Here is a 13,151-nt window from a genome sequence, read left to right as displayed (position 1 = left end):
GAAGGGGGACAGGGATGAAAGAAAGCAAACTCAGGACTTTGTGAACTGGAGCCAGTAAAACCACATCCAGATCAGTAGGAGGAGAGCAAAGAACTGGTGAGTGATTTCTATCCCTGACACCAGGGAGAACATCAAGGGAAGGCATTTAGGAAGGAGGAGCCACTGCAGACTCTACCTGTAGAGGAGAATATACCGTATATTGATATGTACACATATTTATGTATATATACTTTAAGATTAAGATCAGTTATTGTTATGTAGATACAGGAAATACACAAAATTACTCTTTCGTATCTAGGTTTGCACCTGTTGAACACATGCACATTGTCACACACTCATGGAGACAGATACCATATCTACACTTCGGTGGACAGTCATTCAAAGGTGGTTAACCCACACTCTATCACTACGGTGGCACAGAGGGTAACAACAGGGTAATAACGTCTGGGCCACCATACCTATACACGTCTCATTCCGTTTGGTGGCGGTATACTCCAATTTGTAAAGAAGAAGAAGAAGAAGAAGAAGCGGAAGGATAACAACAACGACGACGACGGGGTAAAAACATGGCGGCTGACGATGTGGGTAGACTGTCCTAGTATCAAAAGTTTTCGTCATTATTACTGGACATAAATACATTTATTAAAAAAAAAACTGTTTCTATTTCTTTTCTCTTTTAGCTTGACTCGGAAGTTTTTGAGATCAACGATTTCACCACTGCCTCCGAATGGGAAAGGTAGGCGAGCAGAAATGACTGTTAAACCGGCGGAGTTGTAGAGGTTGAAGTACAGTATGAAGTATAACATTTAAATCTGTATTAGCTAAAGTTGGCTTGAGTCGTAATCGCCTAAAATAAATGATCAAGAATAATCATCTAAACGGTGGCTTCTGGAAGAATTGGGGGCAAATAAATGTTCCGCGATGATAGAACAGAACTAATTATTTTTAATTAAGTTCACCAAAAGTAGCTAAAAACAGATATACATGTGCTTTCTTATAATTCATGCTAACCCACTGTATTTCACCAGAAATATTGTACTCTATCTATCTACAAAATGATCTGTCGGATTTAGTTTTCCTTGGAGCTAATAGTTTGATTTAAAATGTTCGGCGCTTGCGTGACTTGATAACATTTCCAACAATGCTGGCAGAATGCTTTGATTCAAACGGAAGTATAGAGGAGTCCCAGTGAAGGACGAGCTGTACAATGTTGGTTTTATACTTTACAGGCAGCTGTAGAGATGAAACAAAGAGTGAGAGCCTTCAAAAGCTTGATGGCATTAAACAGAAATCTTGGCTTGCACTCCGAATTATTCTGACAGATTAAATTCATAAATGGACTGCATTTATGTTGCGCTTTTCTAGTGTCTTGTTGACCACTTGTGGTCTGGTCAATCAAACCACCAGCCTTGTAACTGCCAGACAACCATGCTTACGCCGAAGTTACAGCCAGAATATTAGATTAAATGACCCGTTTGAAAGTAACAGAACCTGAGGGGCATCGCCTTGTTCAACTGGAGCTGAGAGCATCTGTTGAGCAGTTGATCCTGAAGCAGCCAGATGTTTAGCTTGGGTCATGGACTAACTTATCTCTCTCTTATTTATTTATTTTTTTGATAATGATAAGCCATCTTCAGCTGATCGATGCTGTCTTGTAACTGTGTGCATCCCTGGAAGCAGTGTCTGCATACGACCACGATGAAGTGTAGTAGCAACCTGGCTAAAATCAAAGCCAGAATAAGGTAGATAGCCTTGCTAAAAGCTGTCATCACACTTCAAAACATACCGCTATCAATATGTAGGAATGGAGTTCAGCAAGCAGTAGATACCGGTCCAAAATTAGCACCTGGGTCAAATGCTGGGCGAGGCAATAACAGTAGCTATAGCAGATGAGTTGTGTGCTTCGTAATGACATCACAGTGCAAGATTAATGAATTAATCATCTGCATCTGTGAGTACCTCTGTAAAAGCAGAAGTTTTGTCAGTTTGCCTATCATTGGAGTCTGTGTTAACACAATGTCAAGGAGGAAAGACGGCAAGAATCTTGAGTGAAAGTCACACAGGTGGCGTTATGCTGTGGTGATGCCACCAGCAGCACCAGTAGAAAGTGTTGTGGTTAAAATACAAGTTGATGGTTTCGAGGAAGTTATCATTGTGGTTAGTTTGGAGAGTTCTAAATACAGACTGTACAAAAACAGTGTAAATACAAATCAGGCTCTAAAGATACTTCGTGGGCCTGAATGTCTCTGAAATAAGGCCTAACATAAATGGGAGGTGGATCTGTTTATTTCTTCGTAAAGCAGTTCCTTGAAAAATTGAAAAGTCCTGCTTAGAAAGACAGTACTTTACAGAAGCAGGATTGATTAGTATTTTTGATTCCGATTACTTCTTAGTTAGTTTGTCAGGGTTGTCCATCGATGTAGTTTCCCACAAAAGTCAATTATTAATGCTTAAATGGGAGCTGTGCATGACCAGATGATATGGGATTATTAGCAAAACTCTGCTCTGTACTTTAAGGTTTGTGTCCAGAGTGGAGGAAGTGCTAAATGACTGGAAGCTGACTGAAAACTCTGTGGGAAAACAGTCTCCAGAGAAGGTAATCTGTTGTCATTGATGTTTAAATATTCATCTGAATAATGTCAATTAATGCTATACTGACATTAATTCATCATGTTGTTATGTTACATAATTTGAACACAGGGTGAATACACCAGCGGTACTTGGGGAGAAGAGTCTAAGGATATCACTTTTGCTGACTTTAAGTTTTACATAACCCACTACTTTCTGAAGCAAGAATGTAAGAAAGACAATGGCAAGGACAAGCGCGAAGAAGGTACAGTAATGTCTGAGTGTGCCACACTCCTGTCCTAGCTGTTTTTGGACTGTGCTGCAGATCTTAAATGCACTTAAATGCAATCTTTCAGGCCTGTATGCATCTCCAGTAAAAACTCACACTGCGTTTTTTCTTTTTATTGTTTAATTGTGTTAGTCCGTGCCCTAAACAATGCACGTACCTGACAAAATTAAAGAAATCAAAGAACATGATCCTCACTGTGCTCCCTGCTTCGTCCAAATGAAAGTGGCTTTGCTTAAGTAGAGACAGACCCCTTATTGAGCGATTCACTAAGTAGAAAACACCACTGTGCTATTAGCAGGCTGGTGTTTCAACTCAGCATATCAGCACAAACACCTCATACCAACGATCATGATGCAGAATAAGCCCAAATCATCATCCCAATCTCTGTCGCCGTGCTTAAGTCAAATGTGAGGCCATCTGTCCCACAGCTAAAGCTGGGCTGAAACTGGCTCATCAACAGGACAATGATCCCAAACACAGCAGCAGATCTACAGCAGAATGTGTGAAAAAGAAAAGAATCAAGGTGTTGCAATGTTCCAGTCAGAGTCCAGACCTCAGCCTGACTGAAATGCTGTGGTGGGACCTTAAGAGAGCTGTGCAGAAACCAATGCTGCAAACCTCAATGAGCTGAAGCAACGCTGGAGAGAAGAGTGGGCCGAGATTCCTCCACAACCATGAGAGAGAGTGATAACGTCCCACAGGAAACCATTACTGCACCTCACTGCTGCTGAAGCTGCTGCTGCAAGCTGCTGGATCAGGGGTTCACTTAGTTTTACACTCGCTGCTGAAGCTGCTGCTGCAAGCTTCTGGATCGGGGGTTCACTTAGTTTTACACTCACTGCTGCTGAAGCTGCTGCTGCAAGCTGCTGGATCAGGGGTTCACTTAGTTTTACACTCACTGCTGCAAGCTTCTGGATCAGGGGTTCACTTAGTTTTACACTCACTGCTGCTGAAGCTGCTGCTGCAAGCTGCTGGATCATGGGTTCACTTAGTTTTACACTCACTGCTGCTGAAGCTGCTGCTGCAAGCTGCTGGATCAGGGGTTCACTTAGTTTTACACTCACTGCTGCTGAAGCTGCTGCTGCAAGCTGCTGGATCAGGGGTTCACTTAGTTTTACACTCGCTGCTGAAGCTGCTGCTGCAAGCAGCTGCTGCAAGCAGCTGGATCAGGGGTTCACATAGTTTTACACTCACTGCTGCTGCAAGCTGCTGGATCAGGGGTTCACTTAGTTTTTCGGCTTTGTTTTTCATGTTTGTTCAATAAATAGTGACACGGGGTGTTGCTGTTCATCTGAGACTGGATTGACCTCAGTTTGAAACCTGCTGCAGACCAGATGATATGTGTTATGTCCTGATACACAGAACTGTTGAATGAAGAAGATTAACTTCTGCTAAAGAGACGGCTTAATACTGACTTTCCTATTGTTCTCTACTTGCTTTTTTCTATTGGATACTTTCATGTAAATGAACACTTCCATCAACATAGAAATGTTAGGAACACCATTAAAAAGTTTAAATCTTTCAGTGCAAGTTTTTATATCAATTCTACAAGCTCTTGCATTTTAGAATCTAATGCATTTCCTCCACTTAGAAACTACATGACATTTTGGTCATTCAGCAGTGAGTTCTGGTGAAAAGTTCCTGTTTTGCTCTGATAAAAACTCTGCTGTGTATATTGCGTACCACGAGGCTGTGTGATGAGCCTGTTCCTCTACTCCCTCTTCACTCACGACTGCAGATCTTTACATGGTTCTAATACCGTTATTTCAGATGACACCACAGTGATTGGACTCATCAAGGACAACGATGAGGTGGAACACCTGGCTGTGTGCTGTGTTGCAAACAACCTGCTGCTCAAAAAAGACCAAAGAAATCATGGTTGACTTCAGTAGGAGAGGCAACACACACCAGCCCATCCAAATCAACGGTGTGGAGGTGGAGCATGTGTCCAATTCCTGGGGACTCACATCTCACAGCATCTCTCCTGGACAACTGACTGCTCACCAGCACCTCTTCCTCCTGAGACTGAGAGAACCGCTGCCCCTTTGAACTGGGAACTGCTCTGTCTCAGACAGTAAGGAGCTGCAGAAGCTGGTGAAAAGTTGGCGCTGTTTTTAATATCACATACAGCCTTTGTGGACTTAAGAGAGACACTGTGAACATCAACAGCAGAAAAGCCCCGAGCACATTGTCCGCAGAACACAGTGTTAAAAACCGCTTTAGAAAGACATGCTTGGAGTCATGAGGAAATATTTTTAACATGAGGAAACGACTCGGTCCATGTTGGACTGAGACAGTGGTTTGACACAACGTTGTTTCTTGTTCCCAGATGCTTTACCCGTGGCAATGCAGGACCTTCTGTGTATGAACAATGATTTTCCTCCTCGAGCCCACTGTTTGGTAAGATGGTGAGTTTATCACGTTTGTTCCCTTTCTTTCATAGGCAAAGCGGTTAATAAAAAAATCTTTGCATGTGGTAGTTGCTTTAATACTGTTAGTGGGATTTTAGCTCCTCACGCTTCAATTTTTTGTGCTGCCTTGAGACAGTGTCACTGAGCAAATCCTGCCCCACATGTTCAACCCACACTCCACCTCTTCTCACTCCCCTGCTCACTTTTCTTTGTATTTTTCTCATTTTTACAGGTAATTCAATTAGGCTTGAAGCTAGATGTGTATTGACATTTAAACCAGTTTTTATATAATTTTGAAAAATATCAGTGGCTCACTTTCAAATTCTGAGTATATTGTTCCTGTGAATGTTCCGCTTTAATTCTGTTTGTGGTAACAGGTATGGCATACGGGAATTTGTGGTTATCAGCCCAGGAACAAACTGCGAGGCCATCATCAGTGAGTCCAAATGCAGTCTGCTTCTCAGCTCCATCTCCATTTCTCTGGCCAGCAGTGGTTGGTGAGTCACTCTCATCACTCAGGGCCAGATGCTTCCGTTAAGACATGGATTCAGAAGTTGTTCTCACTCTTTTTAACAGGCTTACCAGTATGCCTACTTTGTGTTGAGAAAGAGACCTTCAACTCTGCCTTTTTTTATTATTCTTATTATTTTCTTAAGAGTTCAAAATGTGTTCATTACATAAATCAAATTTCATTTTCTCTGTAGAACTTCATGGATTTCATAAGCAACACATTTTAGTTGTTGATAAAAAGCGTAAGGTAAAAAAAACTCTTCATTTTAAAAGTATTTGCGGCTCCCAGTTTTTCTTTTCCGTGGAAACCGGGTCTAAATGGCTCTCTGAGTGTTAAAGGTTGCCGACCCATGCCCTAGATGTATGACTCAAATTAGGCCAACATGCATCACGTGATGCAATGATGGACTACTGCTTTGTTGCTGTGTTTAAAATTGTTCATCATATTGCTCCTGTTATAATTGTCAACACATGTGGGCCACCAAAAGCACCCTGGAGAAACGGCAAAAAAATCAAGACAAAGGGGAAAAAATAATTACTAAATGATTTTGAGATCTATAGAATTGTTACATCAAAGGAATCTAATTGTGTGACATAGAGGATGTGTGTGCAGGTAGGGTGTGAGGTCTGTGTTGCTGGTGACAGGGAAGGAGCATGCTGAGTGTTGATCTGAGCTAAATGCACTGAAATACATGTTCAGCTCATTGGCTCTGTCCACACTTCCATCAGTCCGATCATCCTCTTTACCTTAAAGCCTGTGATCTTTTTGATTCATGTTTGGGGAATGGTCTACACATTTTTACACCTTTTTTATTAGGGGTCTAGCAGCGAAGCTGCAGAACCCTATTGTTTTACTAGCTTTTCCTATTATTATTATTATTAGGGGTCTAGCAGCGAAGCTGCAGAACCCTATTGTTTTAGTAGTTAGGGGTCTAGCAGCGAAGCTGCAGAACCCTATTGTTTTAGTAGCTTTTCTTATTAGGGGTCTAGCAGCGAAGCTGCAGAACCCTATTGTTTTAGTAGTTTTTCTTATTAGGGGTCTAGCAGCGAAGCTGCAGAACCCTATTGTTTTAGTAGCTTTTCCTATTATTATTAGGGGTCTAGCAGCGAAGCTGCAGAACCCTATTGTTTTAGTAGCTTTTCCTATTATTATTAGGGGTCTAGCAGCGAAGCTGCAGAACCCTATTGTTTTAGTAGTTTTTCCTATTATTAGGGGTCTAGCAGCGAAGCTGCAGAACCCTATTGTTTTAGTAGCTTTTCTTATTATTATTATTATTATTATTATTCTTCTACTTTCCGCCACCATTGAAGTCTATGGCAGCCCCATTAACGCAATGGTAAAAAGTTGTGAAATTTGGCACATCTATTTAGCACATTCCCATTAGCAAATTCAACAAATTTGGTGCCCAAATTCAAAACTCTCTAGCGCCACCAACGGGTCAAAGTTTGAAGCCCATTCAGCTAAATAACTTTTGACTCGTTCATCCAAATTGCAAAAACAAGGTATCGTTGGAATCCTTGGATCATGACGAGTCCAACGCACCCTATGACGTCATTTTCCGTCTGACTAGATTTTCCGCCATCTTGGATTTTGTTCAAAACCTTCAAAACGATTCTTCGTTTACAAATTTTAACCGATTCCCATGAAAATTAGCACAGAGTATCTTTGGACGAATCCGCACAAAAGTTAGGAAGCGGATTTTTCATTTTCGAATTTGTTCACCCATTATAACTAATCAAAGTTGGCGGCGACTACGCCAAAATGGACGTGAGGCCATATCTCAGCAACCGGTTGGTCTATTGTCATCAAACTTATAACACAGACTCATAACTTGATCCCTAACAGGCCCAAAAATATTGGTGATTATTGACCAATAGGGGGCGCTATAATTAGCAAAAATGCGTTTTTGCTCATATCTTTGGATTCGTTTGTCCAAATTTCACAAGTGAGGTACCGTTGGAGTCCCTGAATATATCCGAGGTCAACGAACCCTATGACGTCATTCGCTCCATCTTGGATTTTCCGCCATTTTGAATTATGTCAAAAACCTTCAAAACGCATTACAGGTCACCCAGATTGTCTGATTTCCACGGGACTTGATATATAGAATCTTCAGACTGAGCCTCACATGACCTTTTCAGTGATAATTTTTAATTCACTACCGTTTGCCCGTAGCAGCCAATCAAACTCAGCGATGACGCACCAAACAGGACGTGAGGCCATATCTCAGCAACCATTTGATCTTTTGACATCAAACTTATAACCCAGACTCATGACCAAGTCTTTAAGAGGCCCAACAAGTCTGTTGCACTTCCACCCAGTGGAGGCGCTATAAGTAGACAAACTGCATTTTGCTCATAGCTTTGGAGCCGTTGTTTCAAATTGGACAAATGAGGTACCGTTGGAATCCCTGGATGAAGACGAGTTCATCTCAAACACAAAACTTGGTCTATGAACTCATGATGCCTTCCTGAGCAGCCGCAGGCTTACATGCTGTTCTGCTAGACCCCGCCATCGCTGCTTGCAGCTATATTTAGGGGTCTAGCAGCGAAGCTGCAGAACCCTATTGTTTTAGTAGTTTTTCTTATTATTATTATTCTTCTACTTTCCGCTGCAATTGAAGTCTATGGCAGCCCCATTAACGCAATGGTAAAAAGTTGTGAATTTTGGCACATCTATTTAGCACATTCCCATTAGCAAATTCAACAAATTTCGTGCCCAAATTCAAAACTCTCTAGCGCCACCAATGGGTCAAAGTTTGAAGCCCATTCAGCTAAATAACTTTTGACTCATTGATCCAAATTTCAAAAACAAGGTATCGTTGGAATCCTTGGATCATGACGATTCCAACGCACCCTATGACGTCATTTTCCGTCTGACTAGATTTTCCGCCATCTTGGATTTTGTTGAAAACCTTAAAAAATTTTCACAGGTCACAAATTTTGACCAATTCTCATGAAAATTGGCACAGAGTATCTTTAGACCAATCCGCACAAAAGTTGCTCGTTTTTCCTTCAAATTTGACTTTGTTCAACCAGTATATCCAATCAAATTTGATGGCGACTACGCCAAAAAGGACGTGAGGCCATATCTCAGCAACAGTTTAATCTTTTGACATCAAACTCATAACACATATTCATAACTCGATTTTGAAGAGGCCCAAGAATTTTGGAGACCTTTGAACTATAGGTGGCGCTATATTTCGAAAAAATGCATTTTTGCTCATATCTTTGGACACGTTTGTCCAAATTTCATAAATTACGTACCATTGTAATCCGTGGATATAGCCGAGGTCAACGAATCCTATGACGTCATTCGCGCCATCTTGGATTGTCCGCCATTTTGAATTATGTCAAAAACCTTCAAAACGCATTACAGGTCACCCAGATTGTCTGATTTCCACGGGACTTGACACATAGAATCTTCAGACCAAGCCTCACAAGAGCTATAATGTGGATTTTATTATTTCGTTTCCTTTTGCCCGTAGCAGCCAATCAAACTCAGCAATGACGCGCCAAACAGGACGTGAGGCCGTATTTCAGCAACCATTTAATCTTTTGACATCAATCTTCTAATACAGACTCATGACCAAGTCTGTATGAAGCCCAAGAAGTCTGGTGCACTTCCACCCAGTGGGGGCGCTATAAGTACAAAAACTGCATTTTATTTATAGCTTTGGAGCCGTCTGTTCAAATTGGACAAATGAGTTACCGTTGGAATCCCTGGATGAAGACGAGTTCATTTCAAACACCAAACTTGGTTTATGGTCTCATGATGCCTTTCTGAGCAGCCGCAGGCTTACCTGCTGTTCTGCTAGACCCCGCCATCGCTGCTTGCAGCTATATTTAGGGGTCTAGCAGCGAAGCTGCAGAACCCTATTGTTTTAGTAGTTTTTCTTATTATTATTATTCTTCTACTTTCCGCTGCAATTGAAGTCTATGGCAGCCCCATTAACGCAATGGTAAAAAGTTGTGAAATTTGGCACATCTAATTAGGACAGTCCCATTAGCAAATTCAACAAATTTCGTGCCCAAATTCAAAACTCTCTAGCGCCACCAACATGTCAAAGTTTGAAGCCCATTCAGCTAAATAACTTTTGACTCATTGATCCAAATTTCAAAAACAAGGCATCGTTGGAATCCTTTGACCATGACGATTCCAACGCACCCTATGACGTCATTTTCCGTCTAACTAGATTTTCCGCCATCTTGGATTTTGTTGAAAACCTTAAAAAATTTTCACAGGTCACAAATTTTGACCAATTCTCATGAAAATTGGCACAGAGTATCTTTGGACCAATCCGCACAAAAGTTGCTCGTTTTTTACTTAAATTTCGACTTTGTTCACTAACTACAACCAATCAAAGTTGGCGGCGACTACGCCAAAAAGGACGTGAGGCCATATCTCAGCAACAGTTTAATCTTTTGACATCAAACTCATAACACATATTCATAACTTGATTTTAAAGAGGCCCAAGAATTTTGGAGACCTTTGACCTATAGGTGGCGCTATATTTAGCAAAAATGCAGTTTCGCTCATATCTTTGGACCCGTTTGTCCAAATTTCACAAATGAGGTACCGTTGGAGTCCCTGGATATAGCCGAGGTCAATCAATCTCATGACGTAATGCGCGCCATCTTGGATTGTCCGCCATTTCGAATTCCATCAAAATCCTTCAAAACGCATTACAGGTCACCCAGATTGTCTGATTTCCACGGGACTTGACATATAGAATCTTCAGACTGAGCCTCACATGAGCTATCATGTGGATTTTTTTATTTCCTTTCCCTTTGCCCGTAGCAGCCAATCAAACTCAGCAATGACGCGCCAAACAGGACGTGAGGCCATATCTCAGCAACCATTTGATCTTTTGACATCAAACTTCTAACACAGACTTATGACCAAGTCTGTATGAAGCCCAAGAAGTCTGGTGCACTTCCACCCAGATGGGGCGCTATAAGTAGAAAAACTGCATTTTGCTCATAGCTTTGGAGCCGTTGGTTCAAATTGGACAAATGAGGTACCGTTGGAATCCCTGGATGAAGACGAGTTCATTTCAAACACCAAACTTGGTCTATGGACTCATGACGCCTTCCTGAGCAGCCGCAGGCTTACCTGCTATTCTGCTAGACCCCGCCATCGCTGCTTGCAGCTATATTTAGGGGTCTAGCAGCGAAGCTGCAGAACCCTATTGTTTTACTAGCTTTTCTTATTATTATTATTATTCTTCTACTTTCCGCTGCAATTGAAGTCTATGGCAGCCCCATTAACGCAATGGTAAAAAGTTGTGAAATTTGGCACATCTAATTAGGACAGTCCCATTAGCAAATTCAACAAATTTCGTGCCCAAATTCAAAACTCTCTAGCGCCACCAACATGTCAAAATTTGAAGCCCATTCAGCTAAATAACTTTTGACTCGTTGATCCAAATTTAAAAAACAAGGTATCGTTGGAATCCTTGGATCATGACAATTCCAACGCACCCTATGACGTCATTTTCCGTCTAACTAGATTTTCCGCCATCTTGGATTTTGTTGAAAACCTTAAAAAATTTTCACAGGTCACAAATTTTGACCAATTCTCATGAAAATTGGCACAGATTATCTTTGGACCAATCCGCACAAAAGTTGCTCGTTTTTTACTTCAATTTCGACTTTGTTCACCCAGTACATCCAATCAAAGTTGACGGCGACTACGCCAAAAAGCACGTGAGACCATATCTCAGCAACCGGTTAATCTTTTGACATCAAACTCATAAGACATATTCATAACTCGATTTTGAAGAGGCTCAAGAATTTTGGAGAACTTTGACCTATAGGTGGCGCTATATTTAGCAAAAATGCATTTTTCCTCATAACCTTTGACCCGTTTGTCCAAATTTCACAAATGAGGTACCGTTGTAATCCGTGGATATAGCCGAGGTCAACGAATCCTATGACGTCATTCGCGCCATCTTGGATTGTCCGCCATTTTGAATTATATCAAAAACCTTCAAAACACATTACAGGTCACCCAGATTGTCTGATTTCCACGGGACTTGACATATAGAATGTTCAGACCAAGCCTCACAAGAGCTATTATGTGCATTTTTTTATTTCATTTCCCTTTGCACGTAGCAGCCAATCAAACTCAGCAATGACGCGCCAAACAGGACGTGAGGGCATATCTCAGCAACCATTTGCTCTTTTGACATCAAACTTCTAACACAGACTCATGATCAAGTCTGTAAGAAGCGCAAGAAGTCTGGTGAACGTCCACCCAGTGGGGGCGCTATAAGTAGAAAAACTGCATTTTGCTCATAGCTTTGGAGCTGTTGGTTCAAATTGGACAAATGAGGTACCGTTGGAATCCCTGGATGAAGACGAGTTCATTTCAAACACCAAACTTGGTCTATGGACTCATGATGCCTTCCTGAGCAGCCGCGGGCTTACCTGCTATTGTGCTAGACCCCGCCATCGCTGCTTGCAGCTATATTTAGGGGTCTAGCAGCGAAGCTGCAGAACCCTATTGTTTTAGTAGTTTTTCTTATTATTATTATTATTATTATTATTCTTCTACTTTCCGCTGCAATTGAAGTCTATGGCAGCCCCATTAACGCAATGGTAAAAAGTTGTGAAATTTGGCACATCTAATTAGGAGAGTCCCATTAGCAAATTCAACAAATTTCGTGCCCAAATTCAAAACTCTCTAGCGCCACCAACATGTCAAAGTTTGAAGCACATTCAGCTAAATAACTTTTGACTCGTTGATCCAAATTTCAAAAACAAGGTATCGTTGGAATCCTTGGATCATGACGATTCCAACGCACCCTATGACGTCATTTTCCGTCTAACTAGATTTTCCGCCATCTTGGATTTTGTTGAAAACCTTAAAAAATTTTCACAGGTCACAAATTTTTACCATTTCTCATGAAAATTGGCACATAGTATCTTTGGACCAATCCGCACAAAAGTTGCTCGTTTTTTACTTCAAATTCGACTTTGTTCAACCAGTACATCCAATCAAAATTGATGGCGACTACGCCAAAAAGGACGTGAGGCCATATCTCAGCAACAGTTTAATCTTTTGACATCAAACTCATAACACATATTCATAACTCAATCTTAAAGAGGCCCAAGAATTTTGGAGACCTTTGACCTATAGGTGGCGCTATATTTAACAAAAATGCATTTTTTCTCATATCTTTGGACCCGTTTGTCCAAATTTCACAAATGAGGTATTGTTGTAATCCCTGGACATAGCCGAGGTCAACCAAACCTACGACGTCATTCACGCCATCTTTGATTGTCCGCCATTTTGAATTATATCAAAAACCTTCAAAACGCATTACAGGTCACCCAGATTGTCTGATTTCCACGGGACTTGAGATATA

At 41.2% G+C, this 13,151-nt stretch overlaps 1 protein-coding gene across 3 annotated transcripts in view; it reads left to right on the top strand.

The window, feature by feature from the left end:
- Nucleotides 1–507: 507 nt before the first annotated feature.
- The window catches only part of rab3gap1 (RAB3 GTPase activating protein subunit 1), a 178,217-nt gene continuing 165,573 nt past the window's right edge, over nucleotides 508–13,151 (top strand). For 2 of the 3 annotated variants that reach the window (XM_072373584.1, XM_072373583.1), the window contains exons 1-6: nucleotides 508–581; nucleotides 681–736; nucleotides 2,518–2,596; nucleotides 2,701–2,833; nucleotides 5,187–5,265; nucleotides 5,646–5,765. In XM_072373584.1, the coding sequence (XP_072229685.1) occupies nucleotides 567–581; nucleotides 681–736; nucleotides 2,518–2,596; nucleotides 2,701–2,833; nucleotides 5,187–5,265; nucleotides 5,646–5,765 (482 nt within the window). In that variant the 5' untranslated portion in view covers nucleotides 508–566. Of the gene's footprint in view, nucleotides 582–680; nucleotides 737–2,517; nucleotides 2,597–2,700; nucleotides 2,834–5,186; nucleotides 5,266–5,645; nucleotides 5,766–13,151 lie in introns of those variants that run through there. The other variant, XM_072373585.1, reaches the window with a different exon arrangement.

This window comes from Leuresthes tenuis, unplaced genomic scaffold (genome assembly GCF_036924035.1).
Source record: "Leuresthes tenuis unplaced genomic scaffold, fLeuTen1.0.hap1 SCAF_20, whole genome shotgun sequence".
NCBI classification, from domain to species: Eukaryota; Metazoa; Chordata; class Actinopteri; order Atheriniformes; family Atherinopsidae; genus Leuresthes; species Leuresthes tenuis.
The sequence above is the reverse complement of the archived record's forward strand: the minus strand, read 5'-3'. Positions and strand labels throughout refer to the sequence as shown.